Raw genomic sequence first — 23,812 nt, forward strand, 5'->3', positions numbered from 1 at the left:
AAAAACAAGACATTGTATATTCTTTGAATTAATAGAAGTTGCAAAAACTCTTCTGGTAATCTGGAAACAAAAAAATACATACAGGGAAAACACCCCGATCTGTGGCCCCACATATAAATACAAACAAGTTATGATTAAGCGAGCAAAACGTGAGTACAGTTTGGACCTGCTAAGTTGGTGTTAAAAATTATACAAGTTGTCAATGAAGAAACAATGCAAAGCCGACCTGCACAATTACGTGTAACTGTTATTATGTTTGTTACGCTCGCTTACCCAGGAAAGGCTAACCGAGTGAAGTGACTAATTTTTTCTGGAGGAGTCCTGCCATATTTTAGTAATCGGGGGGGGGGGGGAATGATTGATATCTAAAATGCAAATTCAGTAATTACATTTTTTAATAAACAGAGAAAGTAACATTGATGGCTGCGCGTACTGCGGTGTTTGTATTAGTGTCCATTAGAACGCATCGAGCCAAAGAGACGGGACGCTCTAAATGCAGAACACGACTGCGGCACTCAATGCGCTGTGATGCGTCGTGAAATTATACAAATATAAATTGACACAAACAGACCGCCTCACTTTGGACGGCTGGGATAGGACAGCGAGGGCTTCTTCCCCCGTGCGCCGATGCAGTCTTGGACAGACACGGCTGCATTCGCCTGCACGGCTCTGGCAATCATTATTTATTTATATTAGGTGACCTGCTTACGTTTTCTTTATATTTTTTCCACTTCTATCGTCCCTTGCATTGTTCGCTGTTGTATAACTTACGGGAACCGCCCATGGTGGACATCTGTGAAAAAGAGCCTCAGAGCTCATCCGATTCCTCCTGCAGTCAAAATAAACGTTCCGATTCTGAACTTCTCGGCATTGCCGCCACCCCCTACAACACGGCATTGCACCAAGCCGCTAACTAAACAGATACACTTTTTTATTTAACACTCTTTCGTTCTTTCGGTAAAGTCACGAAGGTATAAAATAAAATAAGGCCCACTGAGCTATGGAGATCTTTTTCAGAAGCGACCTGGCAACAAATGATAGCTCAACCAAGTGGCTTATCACGTGGAAATGTATAGCAGCCAAATTATCTCAACGCATGTTTGTAAATGAGGAGGAAAAACCCAGAGGATGTGGAGAAAAATCCACGCGACAACGGGGAGAACATGCAAACTCCAAATATACAGCAGGCGTCACAGGGTTGAGATCGAAACCACGACCTCCTGTACACCAAGCAAGGTAGTTAACATCTCGCCACCGTGGCACCCACTTACACTAGACTCAAGTCTTCAATCCCCAGGGCCCACATCACAACCAAGCCTACATGCTGACCAAGACAGTCGACTTAACTTTTTCACCCTGTGAAGTAATATGGTTTATTAATGTAATTTAAAGGTCAAAGCTGGCCAATTTTTTTTTACGTTTAGATTACGTAAACTTGTGGGCCGCTCTTGGGACATGAGCCCTAATTTGGACAGCGCTGGTTTAGATTTTTAGTTTAGATTCTTCGTGACAATGCATTTTATTCTCAAATAAAACAAAGAAAGGGAAAGAGGGTGCAGACATTTCTAAAACTCCTAAGATTTGTTTGTTCACACATTGTGGTCATGCTTTTTTTGAGCCAAGTCAAAAGTCATAGTTGGCACATATATCATCATGATAACAGTCAGAATGAACTCATATGGGCTCGCAAATTACTCAAGTCCTGTGAAACACTCACAGGCAACAGACCACTGCAGTTTTATTTATAATGTGGACAATATTTTATTAGCTTTAAATGCCCACTCCAGTCTTACCCAAAACCTCAAACTGACCCTTAACTCTATTTATACCAAATCATCCACAACCCTAACCCTATTCTTAGGCTTAAGCCCAGCCCCAACCATAATCCCAATCCTATCCTTATAAAATTAATCCTAACCCTCAATCCTATCCATAACCCTGACCTTTATTCTAACCTCAGTTAAACAATATGCATACCATGTCTCCCAGGTCTTGTTTGCAAAAGACACACACACACACGTACAGTGTTTTCAATGGAACTCTTACACCGAATGCAGAAAATAAATCGGGGTCGGTACTCACGTTCGGCAAGTTCACTTGCGGGACAGGGCGTGTGGCTCTAGACTAGAAGATGTTAAACTCGTGTTATATAGCACTCCATTAGCCAGCCGCTCCGCTCTGTGCCCGTGACTCATCACCGACACCACGTGCTTACGATAACCGTGACTCGCATATTTCACTTTGATAAGGGCGCAAGTTCTCTATTGCCGAAAAGACTTGTATCGAAATGCAGCGGGCTTTTTTTTTATTTTAACAAAAATATATATTATTTATGCTGCGTTATGCAATATATAAATATTTATTGGCACGCAACAGGGGGAAAAACGGAAGTTCACACGCATGCATTTACATGTATAAATGTACATGAAATTCTGCTAGTACACACACGCGTGCAGCGTTATCCAAAACCGAGCGGTGACGCTGCAGCCAGAGCAAGTGACTCACCACTGGAAATCACAAGAACACGAATTCAAAATCACAGTTGGGGAGTCACCTCAGCCCATCAGTGCACCCGAGTTTTATCAAATGAGCATTGCTTCCGTTGTTATTGGGAAGTTGTCCCGTTGATGATCTGGTCTCTGTCTTACGAATGTGGAATTTCCACCGATGGCACCGGGGGGGAGGGGGGGCGCCCACCAAGAGAGATAAACGCCACCCGGCGCTCGTTGGCGTCGGGAGACACGGGACTCTGCGGTTCTCAACTGAGTACGCCCTTAGGACTATAATCCACCTGGCAAGCTTAAGTAAAGATTTGCATAAATCAAGTGGTCTGACTTGCATTTGTATACCCTATTTTTTTGTTTGTTAAAGCAAATACACAACACTCAACGAGCTCTCACCAGGTATGCATAAATATACAAATCAATGAATACACATGAATAAACTGACAATAAAACCTGAACAAACCGACAAAACGTCATCGGGGGAAAAACTCACACACAACACACACGTCAACCTGTCGCTCTGCCCACCCAGATGTGACCGTATCTTGCGCTGTACAAAAGCCAGAATCGAACTTTGTGCTTCAACGTCTTTGGCCTAACCACGGAAACTTTCTTTTTTAAACACAATGACTTATGAAGTGCACGTAAGGTAGATGAAAACAGTCTCGTTGCACAAATAAAAAAAACATCCCATCACAGATTCTCTTTGGGCGATTCATCATCACCAATGCGCCCCCTGTGCTTACCGTGAAAGTAAAATAATTTCATTTGGCTTCATGTTTCTCGATTCCATTGTGTTGCTTACTTAAAATTACAGTAGTCTCTGGGGAGGCACGTTTCCATTGGTGTATGCAGAATCGCTGGAATACATTTTATATTACAGCAGTCCTTTATATTGGAAAGCCTGACTTTTTCGTGAGGGGCCAGCATTGTTCAGCCAATTCCTTAATGAGTGTTTTTAGTTTGGGCAAAGATTGAGTGTCTGGCTAAAAACCTCACACACGAGGGAATAACAGTCAAAAGTGCGCACAGATGGGTCACAAACCCGCGTGGCTCTACACTGCCTTGTCATTGGCCACCGGGGCTGGCTGGGAATTTCACAACACACGGTGACCTCTGCGTGATCTCCACCAACCCTGCTGAGAAAGCTGCAGCCAAGAGGTGAGAAAAGTAATCAGCTGTGATGCCATGTGACACTCAATTTCTTTCAAAGAGACAATTGTGAAGCAGTTTTCACATAGCCAGTTATTTATATAAATATGTAGATTTTATATATATAGTAACTCGGTTGTCAGTATTTTTTTTCCTTTGATGCGATTTAGTGCCAAGACACCGGCAAACGCTCGCTGACCTCTGTGTAATTCGGTTAACGCTTGCGTTAATTCAGTGCTGTAAAAAGATACATTTCTGCGGTGCAGGTAGCAGTGCTCAGATATGACAGACATGATACAAGCACGAGTGAGGACTCTGGCTTGCAGATCAATGCATCACATCTATTGCGCGTATTTTCACAGCCAGGTCTCAGGAGGGCCCCACAGGACCAGACAGATATAGCATCTGGCAGTACCATCACTGACAAAGCGCAGCGGGGGGCACCCCTGAATGGGGTACATTTTGGAGTGGGCGGTAGTTTTGGTTATAACGTGGACTTTCGTGCAGTTGGACCACTCCTTGGGAATGTCTTATAAATGGTTCAGAGCTTCCGAATGGCGATGAAGGGTGCGCTAGATTTGTCGGGAGTAGGGAGACACTTTGAGAGACGTAGGGATGTGAACGCTTTGGAAATATGACAATGCTTGCCATTGTGGCATAATTCAATTTCAATTGCATTCTAACATTTATTTCATTTTTAGCCATAGCACTGTCAATTTAAACAATTTAAGTTGCAGAGGTGGTTATACATTTTTGCTCTTGTAATATTTTACCTGCCAGTTAACATGCATTTGATTTAATTCCTCTTATTCCTCTCTATGCACCACTCACTTTTGCAGCGTCACTTTCTCCGCTGTTCTCCCAAACATTGATATGCTTCTATTTGACACTAAGTCTCTCCCTTACGAAAGACAGCTCTTCTCCCAGTGGGTCCTCACCTTGTGAATCAAAGACCTCACCAAATGAAGCGGACAGAGACTTTAGTTAATTTCCCCACTGCAATTTACCGGGCGGTTACAAAAATCAAACCGAGGACACCCGCGAAAACATATTATCTAATGAACCATCGCGTTAGTCCAGATAACCCCTCGGCTCGCTCTCCCGGACCCGTGCGCGCAAAACATTGCTTGCGAATACAACTCAAAGAACGCGGGAGCGGGGGGGGTGGGGCGAATTCATATAAAAAGAAAATCCATCCGTAAACTCACGGAGCAGCACGGCGCTGGCGGCGGTGGGGATTCGTGCCAGGCTCGAGTGGTTGAAGGTCTGTCGGCAGAAGAGGACCCGCGAGCCTGGCTTGGGGAGGGCCACCCCGCCGGCGAGGGCACGCAGCGTGGGGTGCGTCGCCCACGCGGCGGCCGCCGGTGCCGTCGCCACCGGCGCCGTCGTCGTTTCGCCCGCCAGCCGTCCCAGCAGCGCGCGGTAGCGGCAGTAGCGCGGATAGCTCAGCACCACCACGTCGGGAGCCGGTTGCTCCGCCGCCGCTACCGCCGCAGTAGGGGCTGCACCAGCAAGAGTAGAGGGGGAGAGTTGGGAGAGAGACGGGCGGCAAATAGAGTGGGAGACGGGGAGGATGGAGTGGGGGGGGGCGACGTTAGGTCAGACGCAACTCGATAATGAGGCTTTATGTTCAGTGGCAGGCTGTGAAATGAGCGGAAATAACTTTTTTCGACGTTAGCACCCTGCTATGGCTAATGTGCAACGGGCACATAAATATATTTTGTGCTGTAATGACATCACGCGGCGTGTTTTACATAACGTGTTGTTCGCGGAGATGACAACTTTAAGTGTACTTTAATATATAAATACAGTCGCGGCAAGAGACAAAAACACTTAATTGAATCTTTCACACGGTCGTAGAAAGCGCAATACTGGAGGCCTTGAGCAATGCCATCCTGTTTGGGAACTAAAGATGAATTGCTCTCGCCTTGCCATTTAAATTGCCATCAAGGGCTTGTAAATGAAAGTCAGGGGTTTAATTAACTAATTCCGTACTTGTGCGACGCCCCGAAATAGATGAAAACCATCCAGATGGAAACTGTCCCAATTATAACCCCATTAAAACATCCCGGAGATGCGCGCAATACACTTGGTGTTGATGGAGTGTGCAGCAATCGCACTTGAATTTGCCGCAGTGTCTTTCACACCTCTTGTAAATAGTATTTGCACCTAATCCAAATAAATAAAACTTGCTTTTTGACATTAATGAGAATCTATTTCGATGAGTATTCTCACGGTTAATGTAACGATATCAACCGCTGCGCACGTTGCAGCAAACACAAGGCAAGTGAATGTGCAAACATGCAAATTAATGCTGCGCTACCAAAAATAAATATATGTACAGTTTTTTTTACATAGAAATAATAACAACGTGCATTTTTGTTTGTAAGATTTCACTTTGTCAAATGAGTACGTAATAATAAAAATCAACGCATGTAATGCTGCAAAGGTGATTAAATACCCACACACACAGGTCAATAACAAGACATACATTAATCAGAGATATGGCACCCTTTTAACGAAAAATATTAAAACACAGGGTTCGTCACAAACCAATAACTCAAGATGAAAAACAACAACTGACAATTAACATTTGCCACGAAACGGAAGCAGCAAGTGAGATGGACTTGGCCTAAAACTGCTGTACGATACTCCATCGTTATTCACAAACTTGCAATCCATGATATTGGCTATCTGCCAATCGCATCTGGAACTCTAAACGACTACTGCATCGAGAGAGAGAAAACGTGAGGAGATATTAAGTGACGAGAGAAAATGTGATGCGAGAAAGTGATGAGATAAACTGATGAGAGCTAACGTGATGCGATAAAGAGGTGTTATGATAATGTTTACGTATTTAATAGCTTATTTATGTAGTTAAGGTAATTCACGTATCATCCGCGAAACACCTTATTCATGAGCATATCCGCAATGAGCATCCCTCGCGAATAACGAGGGAACACTGTAATCTGTGAGGAGACAGGGTTGACGAAATCAGGGCAGGCACGGCCACAATACGGAATGGCAGCGGGGTGGGGGGGGCACAACGAATGTGCAGGGCGTCACACGCCACACATACAACGCACCATGGAGGCGGTTGGTGAGCGCATGGCAGCGTGGCACCAAGGCAGTGGCATCTGAGTTGCGATCCAGGTCTGGGGTCAACTCGGCGCACAATCTTTTCTGGGGTTAGTATATATAATATATATTTTTTTAAGTACCATGCACATCACTTTTTGCAAGGTACCAACAATGGTTGTCCTACAGATATATATTGGTATGAGCCATCGGAATGTGTAATATTCACCACTGGCTCAAATAATGCCAAGTCAAAATCAGAAAATGTATTTATCCTGGAAGAATCCGATGAACTATTAAGCAATTTTTCACAGATGTCCAGGAGGGACACAGGGTCAGAACGTGACCTCAACAAAGAATACGAAAAAAATACAAAAACACGATAGCAGTGCAAAGTACAAGAAAGGTAAACAAATCACCCAAAAACATACAAATAAAACTGAACCATCACCGTCCATGCAGACATCGTTTTTTTGATCGCTCACACGTTCAAAAGACACTTTGGCACAAATTAAACTGCTCTCTCTTTGATTACATCGCTACAACATCTGGAGCCGTGCTCACAAAGAATATGCATATTGTTCCTTCTGTTAAATCGAGGGCAATAATGGCGAGATCATCGTGGGAACTGCTGCTGCCACCACATCCCCGCCGCCATTGCTTCCTTCCTTCTGCCAGATCCTGTAAACGTCGCCGAGCTGACCACCAAATTCACCGAACTCGCCGTTTGACACGGGACGTGGCTAAGGGGGCCGATATGACAAAGATCCTTCTATTTGGCCTGGAAACATTTCTGTCAACAAGCACTTATTAAGGTCGATGCAGCACGCATGGAGGTATTCAAGCCCCCCCCCCACCCCATGACATACATGGCTCCCTTCCTTTATTTCTATTTGTTTAACTTCTTGTAAATACATTTTTAATTCTCTCATGAAACAACCAATAGACCAATAACGAATTGTACCCAAACCGAATGACCTATACAAGTAACATTTGTCTTGGCTTCTCTTCCATTTGAACAATATCCCGTGTGTTCCATGGGGTTGACATCCAACTCCACCACCACCCGTTCTCCTTCCCACTGGGTACATGGTCAGATTTCCAAAGACGTTAAATGCATTTTAGCGACAACAATAACGTAACCACGAATCCAATGTTTTACATTTTAATCAAGATTACCCATTTCTCCAAAACGAAACAGATTTAGTATGAAATAGGAAACTTATATTTGTGCATTTGTCACCGTATATATTACAATATTAAGACTAATAAAAAAACATGTTAGTCCTTGCTGCCATGGTGCAATGGTTGGGACACTGGCAATCTGGAGGTCGTTGGGTCAATCTCACCGGCACGGCAGTCTCAACAACGCGTACATTTCTTAGAGCCCAGGACCAGGCTTGATATCACTCGCCACTCATGTTAGCCAAACAAAACGGGTCGCCAGGCTCGTAGCGCAGTGCATTAACTGCTACGTCACCACTCCCCCCCCCACCCAGGACACACCCGCACATTCACAAGATACAACAACGACACGCACACCAGAAGCCCACCAGGAAAAGCCCACAGCTGTGCAGCCATACCAAAGACAAAGATCCCCCGTTTAGCCTTAACAGACTGTTGGGAAAAGTGCTGTTAGCGAGCACCTATGAAGACCGGAATGGTACACGAGGAGGTGGGTGGCCAGCACCACGCCCGACCGCCTTTGTCTCCCCAGTGGCGATGTTTACACACCGCACCAGGTACTCATTGGAGGCTGAGTCGACCTAGGGGAGGCCCAGGACCGGTTCAGATAATCGTCACTGGTCTTGGCCATGAGCGGGAATCGAACCCAGGTAGCCAGGTTCATAGCGCAGCGTAGCGCTAACCACTACACTATCACTCCCCAGCCAGCTGTGGACGCCGCCTACCATTCCACGCGTGGGTGACAGAGGTTATACACACACACAAGGCTCTCCCTGTATATTGTATTGTGTGCTTTGTTTTGAGTTTAATTTACAGTTAAGTGTGCGTTTAGTGTGCACTGTTATTGTTTAATGGCGAGATGTTAACTACCTCGCCTGGTATACAGGAGGTCGTGGAATTCGATCCCTACCCTGACGCCTTGGAGTGTGCATGTCTCTCTCCCTGTGGTCGCGGGGATTCTTCTCCGGGTCCTCCGCTCATTCCCTCCACATTTAGAATCCACATCGCCCGTTTCAAGTATTTGGATGCTATAAATTTCCACATGATAAGCCACTTCGTTGCGCTATCATTTGTGATAGCCACGTGGCTTGTGAAAAAGAGCCGTCGAGCTCAGTGGATCTTACCTGGTAAAAATAAAAATAGTTTTAGTTGAGGTTTAGTGTAATCAGAGCCGCCACCATGTGGGACGTCTCAAACTTGTGGGCAGGGGGCCGTCACCAGCACACCACGGCCAAGCGGTGGTGGCTACGCACGCCCTGCAATCCAGCACTGTGGAGCTAGCGAGGGTTGGTGGAGCACAGAAATGTTGCTAAAATCCTTGCCCCGTGCAATTGAAACGTCGTAGTATGCTATTATTTAATTTATTATTTTATCTTTATACGTGACTTTACCGCAAAACCAAAGAGTAATCCCTACAGTCACGAAAGCTCCAAATTAAGGTTGAGGAGGTGCCCGTACTCTGGCTCGCCAGGAGAAGGCAGTACCTCAAAGTTCACGGTAATATCGTCTGTCCCTTCTGCGTGGGATAAAGCGTTACCCCCTCGCACGGGCGGGTTTTCTCCGGCTGCTCCGGTTTCCTTCTACGCGTCGTATGAACACTCAATAATTCACTGATAACATCTTTATATATTGAGGACTGCAGAGCTTGGGAATTTTTTGGCACCGGCTGATAGGCTGGCTGTCTTCCAAGAAACTTGTCTGTAGTTGCGAGATGGAATTCGCATGTTTCAACACTATACATGAAATTAAACGTTGTATTTTAAACATTACAGCGTAACGTAAAAGTTAAATGCTGCCATAGCATTACAGTTACTGCATCGGACGTGAAATCCAGCATTTGCCAGTTCGATGCCACGGCACGGCCGTAGAAACGATGGGCAGCTTCCTTAAATACCCTTCGCCCTCGTGCCCACCCAGCAATATGAATGGGGGACAGCCACAGTAGTTTGGTGGGGTGAAAGTGTGGGTACTCCCAATGGCGGAGCCAGGATTTTCAGGTAGAGGGGGGAAACCCCTCCAGCAATGAAAAATGATAGAGGAGTTGTTAGTAAGGACTTGTCCCTTGCTTTTTATTCGACGTGTGTGCGGCGATGGTGCAGCCATCGATCGAGGGTCGAATTTGAACCGCGTTGTGTGATCAGCATTGCGCTCAGTGAAGGTGTTTGCCTTCAGGGAAGTCGTGTACTGAAAACGCAACTGCGCACAATTATGCGAGTCACATAACTGTTTTGCCGTTACTTATTTCCAACTATGGACTCAGACGATTGTCCTATCATCTCATAGAGTCCCTGGCACGTAATAATAATATACTACACAGTGGCAGTGGGGGTCGCAAAATGCCGATTTATTACTAATAAACCCCAATGATCCGATCGAAATCCCTAATTTCGATCCACCCCCCCCCCCCCACTGGCTCTGCCAGTGGGTACTCCATCCTCTATCTAAGACACCTCCGTTAGCACGGTTAGCTACGTACTGTGCAAAAGAAGTTCAACATACATACATCTGGCCAGCGAGGAACAGTAGACCAAATTGTCTAGAGCTCCTTCCAGTTGGGGGGGGGGTGGCCCTGCTGCAAGCAATTGCAGGGTTGCACGTTTATTTTTTTCAGACAGCAATATTACGTGGTATAGTAGCGTACACTATAAGTAGACAACTTCATCAAATTTCATCGCTGTACCATCGTCCATTGTAAATCCATGAACACATTGAAAAAGGCCAAATCCCAGCCAGTATGTTATAAACTTTTACTATTCGTTTTTTTTAAGGGATGTGAAATATCACCGTTGTTGCAAGCTAGAGAAACCAGCACGTAACCTGCCGTGCGTGCACACGATCAATCCTTTGTACACACCAATAATGAAGCGTTAGCTGAATGCACGTTTTAACGAACGCCCGCAATGCCAATGGGGAGCCTGAGATACAAATCTCACGAACCCTCTTCGACAAGGCGCCGGATATTGTTTTTAACAAATAGTACAGTATGCTTCCTTGTTTCCCCCTTTAGCACCTCGACAACTCCGGTGTTAACTGAACCACAACTGGGGACTGACTCCCAACACGTATTTATAGAGCAATCTTTTTTTTTTTAAATCACAGGTACATTGCTTCCAAAGGCAGTTTTTGAGTTAAACTTGGCAAAGTGACACTTTGCAAAAAGGCATAAACACACTTTAGCTGTCAGCTAGTTCACAGCGATGAAACATGAAATAGGTGTTACCCTTTCTGGCAATAAACAGGGTGTTAAGATTTTCAAACACCAAATAGAAACCTTTTTCAAGGCATCGAGTCTGCATTAACCACACATACTTGTGGTGAACATGCAAACAGACACGCTCTGGTAATGTACGCATTGGCTTTGAAACTGATTGGCCTACACCAGAGACAGCCTTCGATATGGCCTAGTCTCACCACCAGTGTCAGACCAGAGAACGCCAAAAGCCGAAGAGTACAATGCAAGTATCAGAATACTATATTCTTAAAGTCACATAGATAGAAAAAATTAAAGTAAATAAAATATTTTATTTTATTTAATATTTACTTAACTTTACTTTACTAGTAAATAAAATATTTGATTTGATTAACTTTTCTTTTATTTACTTTTATTTTTTCTATCTACGTGACTTTACCGAAAGATCCAAAGAATATGAACCCCTGCAGTCACAAAAGTTTTAAGTCAAAATTTATCAGAAGACTCATAGCTCGGGTTGAGCAGCTATATCTATGGGACCTTCTTGCCAGTATGCAAAATGATGAAAAATAAGAATATGTTTTACCCTTTCTGGCAATAAAATAGTTGAAATACCTATTCTTATTTGTCATCAAGCTAGTTTACGTTTACACGACGCATCCTGTAGGCATAACAAGTGGAAAGTGAGTCAGGCGTTCCAAGACACGAAAGGGAAACGGGGGGGGGGGCGCACGAGATGTAAAAAAATGTATTCGGTTGCAGAATTTCTCTCCGTGCATAAGTGCCGTGCGATTCTAGACAATCGGTGGTCACGCGCGCGTTTCTAGAACCAAACGGACGAATAAATAAAAACCTCCCACCGACCCAACACCGTTGAATACTTAAGCAAACCTACTGTAGCTTTTACGTATCGTGAATATAAAATGCCAAAGGACGGTTTGCGAAAACCAAAAAAACATACACATTAAGAAGTTGTCGGTCCTCTTTTGTTTACAGGGCCCATGCCATAGCAATGTGGTGGACTCCACGATTCGCCACCACAGAGGCAAAGGCATACAAAAGCACCCGGGTATTAACGGAGGACCAATTACTGGAGGGCAACGACTTCAAGTAATGTGAGAGTTGGCGAAGAATGCGTTCAACAGTGCGACTTGGAAGCCAATGAGCCTAAATGCTTTTTTATCACGAGCAGCTGGGGGGGGGGGGTACCAGGGGTGACTTTAAATTGCACTGTTTATGTCATTCAAACAATATTCGTCCGAGTCTCAAAAAACGAGTTGTAAAAAAGTGTGAGTGTTAACAATTTATGCCCCGCATTAAACAATCCGTCAATAGGATCCATTCATACAAATTATGTCACCGCAGCTATGCATCCTGTACACTGTGACGGCGCGGAGGTCTGACCTCACTTCCGCGATTGGGAATTCACTTTACCAAACTATCGATTTGCGCACACGCGCGTGCTTCGCCTACGTCAGCAAATCTTTCAGAGAGACCGCAAGAGTAAGATTGGTAAACTGCAAAACAATCTGCCCCAATGTAATCTCCACGAGTTTACTAAACAGTGCACACGTACGGCCGATTATCAACACAAAGCGACTGTAGCTTTTCCGTATCATAAATATTAAATGCCAAATGGCAGAGAGGCTGGTTGCGAACACAAAAACTAAATATTACACGAATTAAGGAAGGTCCTTTTGTTTACAGGGCCCATGCCATAGCAACGTGGAGACTCCCACGACTGACCATCAATGATAAATTTACCATCATCATCATCATTCTCCATGATCAATCCAATGCCGCATGAAGGTCTCCCTGCATGCCATGTGGGTCATGAGGAATGTTTGACCATAGTTCGCAACGCTAGTCCTTGTGGGTTGGCGAAGACCGACAGCAGATCAGTAGAGGCGTATGAATACAGAATGACAATGGATTTGGACGCACTGCACCATCCAGGGCCCTTGATGTCGCCGAATCTGTACCCCCCCCCCCGAGCGGATACCGACCTTGTCCAGTCTACATACATAAAAAATGAGATCTTTGCCTCCGTGTGTAGTTTAGACCTTTGTTGTACGCATGTTGAACTTATTCTGCACCGTACGTCGCCAGCCGTGCAAATAGGAGGTGCTAAAAAGTGATTTGACACTACCAGGATGTCTCTCACTACGAGCATGCCTTTAAAGTAGTATATATCACATTGTAAGATGAAATAAATAGTACACCACGCATGAATCAAACTTTAAATCAAAACATCTCAAAAGGCTTTTACCAAAAGAAGTCAGGGCAGACACATTAGTGTGAATTCATAGCAAGCTTTAAATGGTTAACATAACAGCATGCCTTTTTTAAAATATAATAACAATGAATATTACATTTCAGACATTTTGCGTACATTCCATTTCCAAAAAAAATGTAACCGATCATTTTATTTTTTGAACAGGACGCCCAGCAAATGATGTTTTTAATCAGTCCTACAATCAGCGCTTCAAAGTTTAATTTTTAAAATAAAATAAAATTAGTCCTCATCAATCAGAAATATAAACCATCACCGTTATGCCCCACTGTGTTTCCGAAAAAGCTTAAAAAGATTACATTGTTAACACAAAAGCAATCAGATGAAGAGTCATATTTCAAAAACGTGTTAACGTTATATCAGTTGAAATGCCAAGGGCACATTTCGAAGCAATACGTTATGCTCATTTACCATATCAAGATGATGGACTATACAAAGTTTTCTGTTAAATATTTATTTAACACGGCAAATCATCATAAATATTTTAATAAGTATTGTCTTAAATATATAGAAATACTGAATATGAATTGATGCCTCAATTGTATCAAAAATTTTGAACGGGATATTCTGCACAATCTGGCATCTTGTGAGATGGCTAACCAGTACACAGTTTTGGAGAGTATAAACTAACAAAGTATTGCGTTAACATCAATCGGACATTTCTCTGCAATTTAAGAATATGAAAATTAACAGATGTGGCAGGGTGGCTGAACGGGCCTCACAATGGCTGTGTCACAGAACTGAGCAAACTCTGCCCTCGAGTCTGGGTTTCTGCAACGCATGGGTTCAATCCTTATCAAGCACAGTGAGTTGTTAATGGTCACAGCCTCTTCAGGGTATGCCGAGACCGCACGTACAAGTATCCACCCTCCAGGGCCAAACCCTAGGGGTCTGTCCTGGCAAAGTCCCAATATATAGGAAGCCACTGGAGTTTATGCACTTTTAATGTATCCATGTACCATACATAGCCAACCGTGCTAATCGTAGGTGCGGGGGAAGGACAAACTAAACACAAAAAGTAGTCCTAAAGAAATTATTTTCAATCTAGATTTAACAGTGCAGATAGCTCTCGTGGGCTTCCTAATATCGAAAGATTGAAAATGCATTTCTTTAGAACTGCTTTTTGTGTTTAGTTTGTTGTCCTTCCCCCGCACCTCCGATTAGCACGGTTGGCCACGTACGGTACCAAAGAAGTTCAACATACACACAACATAGTGAGCTCCCTTCCTGGGAGTCCCTTCCTGGCATAGTGCCCAAGCGAGTCTCCCTTTCTATTCCCCGAGTCTCTCGACAGTGGCGGTCAACCCGATGCAGCCACGGGGCCTGTGGTGGGCCCGTCAGCCTCATCCTCCTGCCCCACAAGGTTCTCTCGCTCAGGGAACCTCTTGGGAAGGGTCAAGCACGGGCAAGCGAGAGAGGAGCCACACGCCCCGAGCAACAAACACGAAATCAAATTTGGTGGTTTCCTCAAATAAACACACAAATCCAGCCCTGAGGACTCGAACATTTGTTTGGTTGCATGCGATAAACGCAGGTTAGCACCGTTTCGTGTTGAAATAAAGAGGGCCTACAGCAGTGACCTCAGAGGCGGACCTGTGATGTCATCTTCCACAGCACAATGTGACATTTCGAGGGAAATGTCAATACTCGGACTTCGCAATTGTTAAAAAAAAATAAAGAGCAATGTTTAAAGTGCAATTGTGTTAAAGCTGTGAAAAATGTCTGAAGCAGAAAGGAAGACGTGAAACATAATCTATTCCTATATTCACAATACATCCATAGAATTGTGGAAACATATTGTTAATCATGTATGTAAATTACACGCTCAATGGAGTGAAAGCAACTTTACAAATTGTATTGAACAAATGATAAGCAATACAAATAAGAGAGAAAAAAAAGAAAAAAAATTGATTCTCAAATCGAATTGCAACCCAAACGTTAGACAAATTCCTGGAACGGCTGAGAGGAAAACTGGAATCGTAACATGCAGCATGAACAACAGTGCAGTACCTGGGGCTTGCCTCATACCTTCTGGGTCGTATAATCTCTTGATTTTGCAAGAACACAAACGCTGCCTCAAGTATTTCATTTTCATATTCTTGGTTCTTTCGGTAAAGTCACGTAGAAGGGAAATAATGAAATAATAAAAATGAAACATAATAAAATTCTCACGACGTTTCGGCCACAACGCAATAGGACGCTGTCTTTCCGACAGCTCTGTTCTTCCCCTGAGGACGGCTGCTTGCGTTGTGGTCGAAACGTCGTGAGAATTTAATGTTTCATTTTATTATTTTATTTTATTATTTCCCTTCTACGTGACTTTACCGAAAGAACCAAGAATATGAATCCTTGCAGTCACGAAAGCTTTAAATATAAATTAATTTCATTTTCGCTTATCAAACGCCAATCGACCTCGACCATTAAGATTTCATTAGGGCCGCTTTCCATGAAAGTAACCAGGTGAATCGTTGGGCTCAAAAGAACATTAGATTTATTTTCCGTAAGCAACAAATGCACAGACAGCCCACCTGTTCTGCAGTGAATAACCTCCCCCCCCCCAACGATCCAATGCCTCTAAAATAGCTCCTTTGATCAAACCCAATCACAGTCCTTTTCGTATTTACTGCCGTTTGTTTTTAACTCTCCACTTTTTAAAATAATATCAAACCTCTCCGTTAACATCCCACCGACAAAACCGCCGCTGTTTAAAAGAGTAAACGTGGTCGCAATTACGAGGAACTGTTTTCGCGATTATGTTGTTCCAATTAAAACTACAAAGAGCAGATCATTTTGGGGCAAGGTGTGGGTGCTATTTCATCTCAAGCAATTATTACGAAAAAATAAGGACATACACAAGGAGACCAATGCAGCCTAAATGAAGTTCAACAATTTACAAATTCCCTCCCCAAGTGAAATAAACCGACGTTTGTGGGGCAGGTTTCATTTTATTTAAACGTGACACTAAGTTTAGATACAACATTATTGCAAATCATAAGTGCAATTATTCCTGTACTCGCCAAGGAATAAAGTGCCCTATTTATTTTAAATCGCATATCGACTTAAAATAGATTAAAATTCTGAGTCACATCATTTGATAGGGGTAGCCAACATGTCAAAACTGCATTTTTTTGTTTCAAACAAATCGGTGAAATTCAAGGTAATTTTGTTAAACCAGCTGAGAACTCAAGAGGCCGGTTAAATCCCGATGATAAAAGATTTTAATCTTGCTCGACTCTAAACCCATAAAATGAAGGGCACGCCAGTAGTACGCATTTCATGCTGCTCCAACATTCTCTATTGAAACATAAACGTGCGCATCTCCGTGGTTTTATTTACCGAATTAACATTTTAGCTCACTGTACTTCTTTTGTTTCAGAATATACATGTTGTAATAACAAGTTCCTGTATTTATACAACATTTTATAGACTATCCGGTCTGCTGGCACGACGCTAGAGCGAGCGGCTCGCAATCGGAAGGTTCGCGAGTTCATCTCCTTGTTGAGGGTTTAACTCAGCCCATCATCCCTCCCGGGTTGTTAAAGTACGTACCACTTTGTCGACACATTAACAGTGGTTGTGCTACAATTTTCAACGACTGGTCGAGGGTTGTAAATGGCACATAGAACACTGCCTCAATGCCCATTTGAGCACTAAAGTACTTTGACTCGTTTTGACTATTTTCTAGATAATAACCAAACCACATTACACACATTGCAATTTGTTGAAAATAAACGTTACATATATTCACCGACCCAAATGAAGCAATACAATCTAAATTTTAGAAAAAAATATGAAATAACTTAATTAGAGCAGTTAAAAAAACTGTACACATGTAACAATTTGCTGCAGGGTATTCCTTTTGAAGCAATAAATAAATATCTTTCTGACCAAAGGCAAAATAAGCTAATTGAATGCTGAAAAAAGGCACACGCGAGAATAAACAAATGCTTTTGTTGAGTTTAATTAAGTTTTTTTTTCATCTTTTCGTTCCACTAAAATAAAGAAGTTTTTTTTTCCAACAACAAAAAATTATGATGAAAGGTTGCTACATTTCCCGTGGTTTGACTGCGATCCGGGGACACTGAATGGACATGCGGCTGAAACAACACCAGCACCGATGGCCCTCCGCTCCCGTGTGCAACGTTCTCTGGTCTAACACCGGTGAGACAAGGCGATAAAAAGAAGGCTTTCTCTGAGCTTGTTTGTCTGCATGTTTTAGCCACGCGTGATTACAGCGCGGACTTGATGCCTTGCAATAGGGGGGCTCTGACAACAATCACTCCGAGAAATGTTGCTCAGTTTACCAAATGCCAAGTACATGATGCTGTGATCGAAGACCCTTTGTTTTTAAAACAAATGATCTTATCACAATGCGTACAAGGTAACCTTGTACGGGTTTTTATAATAAAAAAAACACGACGTTGTTTGGTGGCTCAAGGGACTAATGCCCGTGTCAGAACATCGCGCCAGCAATGTTCAGATGCTAGGTTTGAGTTGGGATTTCAGCCACTGATGAGTAAACTGGGCTCTCTAGTTTAGAGATGACATACTAGGCCAAGTCACCATTGACTCCCCAAAAAAGACCCATCAAAGGAACTTGTTTTTTCACTTGATTTCGCAAATTATAGATCAGAGCACGACACATTTTCGCGCAATTGGCATGGGGCACATTTATCTCTTCAGACCACCTCGTGTGGATAAGCAGCCGCTGAGATGACCTAAGACGTTCGAGCACCGCACTCCATTTTCGTGGCCGAGCTGCCCGGCTCTCCGACGCATGTTTTGGGGTCGTAGCACGAGATGTTGGGCATGACGTGCGACGTTTCGCTCCAGGTGCTGGGTAGCAGCTACCGTTTCGGGAAATGCATTAAATTCTTGAAGCTCCCGGCAAGCAGAGTGAAACATCAGACACCATGCCGAACAACACGTGGTACAACCTGAAAACATATCGTAGGCCTAAATGCCACAAATAACCTAAATAATTGAGATGTATGCAAATTGGAAAGCTAAGACACAAACATATCACTTTGCGTTTCAGCTAAAAACGTCAACAAATTAGAAATGGCCGCTTCAAATACTGATATCTGCCATAAATGTTCTCACTAAACAGCTCCTGGGATGCTCATTAAAACAATGATTCCAATTGGCTGGGATTGGATCCACTGGTTTCCCTCCTGTGGCCAACTAGATGGTGAACAATGAATTTCAGCCTCTCGTGCACCAAATCTCAAGACGCAGAGTGGCTTCACGTCGCTCGAGCTTGGGGGAGTGAAGCTCCTCTCATCTGTACACCTGTTAACCGGTAACGCTATCATCTGCGCCACTAGCATCGATCCCCGCAAAATCCCTTAACCTGTCCCGACAGATAATGCTTCGTGTTATCTGCACCTTTCCACGGATAAGAGGAGTATCCCAAAAGCGATGACAAATTCGTTCGATAATTATCCATGCTTATCCACATGTACAGCATGCATAAAAGTCAGTAATCGCCACATTAATTACCCGGAGATTATATGACGGTTAATCGTGTAGATTTTCCTTCGGCAACCACTCCGACACAACCGATGTGGAGCACATCCTTTTGGCACCATTGAGCACATTGGCACGAGACAGAGGAAAGTAGAAACAAAGGACAACATGTGCAGTGGACACCGACGGGCTGTCTGCCCATGGATCGTTGTGTGACGAGAATCACTCCGTTGTGAGTACCGACCACTGGCCATCACCCATCCTCGCGATGATGCGTCCTGCCCAACCCCACTGTCTTCTCACAGCGTTCAATATGACGTCTGCAACTTGCGAATCTCCACTAATCCATGTGCTGCTATTTCCGTCTCTCAGTGCAACTCCAAGAACGCCATGCTGTGCTTCTTTGCACGTATTTTCGGATTTGTTCAACGTTCTTTGTCAATGTCCATGCCTCCCACCCATATGTCCGATCAGCACGGTTGGCTATGTACGGTGTGAAAGAAGTTCAGCATACATACATAACAATTGATATGCACTGTTATCATAAACGTTCTTAATTAGGCACACTGGCACAACAGTTATAAAGGGTGGATAGGGATTAAAATAATATGAAGAGGCAGATGGGAGTGGGTTGTGATGATTGGAAAACTGAACTCAATAATGAAAGTAAATAAATATATACAAAGAAAAAGATCCCCCGTATAGCCTTAACAGACTGTGGGGCAAGTGCTATTAGTGAACGAACACCTATGAAGGCCAGCACAGCACTTGAGGGGGTGGGTGGCCAGCACCACGCCCGACCGCCTTTGTCTCCCCAGGGCAATGTTTACACACCGCACCAGGTACTCATTTGAGGCTGAGTTGACCAGGGGGAGGCCCAGAACCGGTTCAAATAATCGTCACTGGTGTTGGCCGTGAGCGGGAATCGAACTCGGGGTGTGTCAGGTTCGTAGCGCACCAGCGCTAACCGCTACACTGCCACTCCCCACTATATATACAAACATCCCCCACTTAGCCTTAACAGACTGTAGGGGCAAGTGCTGTTAGCGAGCACCTATGAAGGTCGGCACGGCACACGAGGGGGTGGGTGGCCAACACCACGCCTGGCCGCCTTTGTCTCCCTAATGACGGTGTTTACACATCGCACCATGTACTCATTTGAGGCTGAGTCGACCTAGGGGAGGCCCAGGACCGGTTCAGATAATCGTCACTGGTGTTGGCTGTGAGCGGGAATCGAACCTGGGTCGCCAGGTTCATAGCGCAGCGCGCTAACCACTACACCACCGCTCCCCCATCTATATATACACACACATACACCTGCAGACTCGAAATCGGTAGTTTCCCTCTGATGCAGGACACAAAACAATAGTTATGGGGCTGTACCTAGCACAGTGCACAACACATTACAGTGTCACTGACTTTGATACAAACATGTGCAACTCTTTCCAGCAGGGCAAGGAGTTTGTGGTTATAATGAAAGCGGGTTTTTAAAATATTTTTTATGACTTCATCTATCGTGAATTGTGAACCTTTTCATGCGTTAGGTGTAGGATCATCAGCCGGGTTTGACAATCAGCCGTTCGCTCCTCGCTTAGCACTACATTTCCTTCCACAAAATTATGCCTCCTGCTGGTATTGGCTGACATTTCCCCTTGGAGGCAAATGAGTTGTTATTGTGAATTGCGCTGCAGACACTCGAACGGCAACAATTAACAAGCCGCCACACGCACAGCCATACCTGAGCCGCGGCAAAAACGCGTCGTGACAACTCGTGGGAGATGATGGGAAGATGCAACAATACACGCGAATTAAATAAATATGCGTATCATCACACATTTCTCAGAAAGCCACAACTTGCTCAATGATCCAGTGGGGAAGTGCTCAGCTCTCCTGGCAGCCCTGAGGCAATGACAAAAATTTCACATTCCTGTGACAGCCACCAGTTTCTCCATCTATAATAATAATAGTTTACATTTGTAAGCCACATTTAATCCATAAATCGCAATGTGTCGCCGCGTATGGAAAGGAGGAAATAAACAGAACCTGCAGGGTAAACGGCCAGGACTAGGGAAAAAAGGGTTTAAAGACCAATTTAAAGAAGTGAGTTTTCAAGACAGACTTAAACAATAGCTCTCACGACTCTCATTGTCTTATTAGCTAATGCACAGCATTGTTCAAGAGTCTGGGAGCTGCACAGTGCCGAAAGCCTGATGACCCCTGCAGGTACAGAGCCTTGTCCTCGAAGAACTTAGCAGAAGGCGATCCGAAGACGAGGGACCATCGTTGTGAGTAAAAAAAGAATTTGATCAGTTCCCGCAAATATTGTGGAGTTAACCCATTGTGAGCCTTGTAGATCAGCAGAAGGATCTCATAGTCCACTCGATACTTGACTGGTAGCCAATGAATGCATTGACAAAGAGAGCGGGTTGTATGATGCGCTGCTCACTCTAGCAGCCGCGTTCTGAACGGTGCTCAAGTCTACCCACCACATCACTGGGAATCCCGAACAGCGATGCCTTGGGAACGGGAATGGCGGTGCGGTGGTTAGCACACCGCGCTATACGCACAGTTGACCTACATTCAATTCCCAGTCGAGGCTAGGACTAGTAGAGCTTTTTAAAGTCGATTTTTTTTTTATTCTGACCTTCAAAACTCCAACAGCTACTTCAATTGCAGCTATCACAAGTGGAGAAAAGAGGAAAAATTTGATATTGATCTCAGATCACTCTGTCATTGGATCACTTGTAGCCGAATAACTTAGAAAACTGAAGGATAAAATCCACATCCACATTTGGGTGTTGACATGCACTCGAGGAAATTCAACCTCGGAAAGATCAAAGTTTGACCGAGAAAGGTCAAACTCTGGCTTTGAAATTAAGACCACGCCCAGTGTCAAGATGCCTCCTCCATCCTGTAACCTTAGCACGTGGTCTCGATACATGCAATTTTGTTGCTGCAAAATGCTCTTAAAACGTCCTCATAAAAGGACCGTTTCTCAAAAAAGTCTTGCCTCTGCAATTCCATTCTAATGTTCGTCATCATCAGCCATGGTTCATCCGCTGTTGGATGAAGACCTTCCTGTGCCATGTGTTTATTTCATTCTAAGGGGGTCCATGGATCCAGTCCAAACATTTTTACTTGTTGGTACCAGCCTGAAATGGCAAATCATGAGTGGTATCAACGCGTTTAAATCGCTTACGAAAACAATTGATGCAATAACCTTATTAAATACAGACAGTATGCTTTCAAATAATCCGCACTTGAAAGCCACATACAAAATTGGAGGCCAATGATTTTGCTATTTCTTGCTAAACAAATGGGTCCCTTGGAAAATTAAAGTATGAGTGACAAAATTCGATACTGCGCATTCACCAACAGTGGTTGCACGCTCATCAGTGGCGACGTGCAGCAGCTGTGAGTATTTATTGGGCATGCCCTTTGAAACAGGAGATGGCTGTTTTTTAAGGACTTTATTTTCGTCCCATGAAGTGCACCGGTTAAATACAGGAAAAGGAAAAACTTAAACCCACAAACAAAAAGCCATTCCCACTCATTGACACCAGGGGGTGACAAGTTCGCAAAGAATACAGTGGAGAATGCAAGTGCCATCTTGAAAAGTATGCACACGGCATATTAGAGGGCATGTTCCAAAAGTGTCCGCACGCTCTTTTGATGAGACATGCACAGTGCTCATGTCCGTTAGAAGTCCTGAACTGGTGGGGTGTAAATTCCACATTCCTACGACGGGGACCGGTCTCTCCAAAGAAAAATCGCACACTTTTCACGAAGAGCTGCAGACTCATTTTCTTGACCACGAAGGTTTGACAGAGCCCCAAGTTGACCCTGGTCAGGAATTAATTTTACGTTGAACTTCTTTCGCACAGTACGTAGCCAATCGTGCAAATCATAGGTGCAGGGGAAGGACAACAAACTAAACACAAAAAGCAGTTCTAAAGAAACGCGTTTTCAATCTAGATTATTTAAAAGTGCATTGCACCAGTGGCTGCCTAATAACGGATGAAAGAGCGTTCCAAACGGCTACAGAAGCGCATCTGAAAGCACGCGACACAGTGACCTTTTTTGTTTGATGGTTAGCCAGAAGCCGCTGCGAGGATGACAACCGGAAGCCATTGCAGCTTGGCAAGCACAAAGCCAAGTGTAGAGAATCTAGTATTCCACCAAATAATCTCTCTACATTGTGTCACTTAAGACTACAGAAGCTAAAATTATAAGAATGCTAAACGCACAAATCCACGGAGAAATAAACACCATTCATTTACTGCTATGGAAAACTTAAAACCTTCACTCCCACGCCTCCCAGAAGAGCACGTGTATAATTATCAGTACCCAAGCCATATTATTTTTCCCCCCAGTACATTTAATTGCGCATTTTGAAAGAGACATTATTTTTATGACTTCCCATTTTGCTAAACGCGTCTCATTTTGGATAAGTTTTCCACTGTATTCCAAGAATCTTACCAAGTATGAATAAATAATAAATACGGGCTCATTCTTTTAGCTATAAATGACAAAACAGAACTGGTGAGTTCATACAAAAACAGGATGATTCATCCTTTACACAAACAAGAAAAGATGACACACAGCAAAGCTGGTAATCTAGTGCAAATTAAACAGACAACTGATTTAAACAAAAACGAACGTAACAAATATCACCAACAGCAGCAGTAGCCACCCCGCATGGTCCCGCTATAACCATCTTTATAAACTTGTGGTGGAAATTAGTATTTTCCACGACAAGTAGCAGTCTGTGAATAAACCATCATGCAAAATCCGGTCATCCTCGCAGCTGCTTTTGGATAACCATAAAAAAAAGACGGGCACTGCATCGCGGCGCTTTGAAGATGCGCTTCTGTGGCCTTCTGGAATGCTCTTCCTTCTGATATTAGGAATCCACTGGAGTATGTATTTTAAATATAGATT

General features: G+C 43.9%; 1 protein-coding gene across 1 annotated transcript in view; it reads right to left on the reverse strand.

The window, feature by feature from the left end:
* LOC144931563 (uncharacterized) overlaps positions 1-23,812 on the reverse strand; it is a 131,289-nt gene that overhangs the window by 28,457 nt on the left and 79,020 nt on the right. The window contains exon 4 of the mRNA XM_078855537.1: positions 4,865-5,158. Within this exon, the coding sequence (XP_078711663.1) occupies positions 4,865-5,158 (294 nt within the window). The remainder of the gene's footprint in view (positions 1-4,864; positions 5,159-23,812) is intronic.

Source organism: Lampetra fluviatilis, chromosome 4, assembly GCF_964198595.1.
Source record: "Lampetra fluviatilis chromosome 4, kcLamFluv1.1, whole genome shotgun sequence".
Lineage (NCBI taxonomy): Eukaryota > Metazoa > Chordata > Hyperoartia > Petromyzontiformes > Petromyzontidae > Lampetra > Lampetra fluviatilis.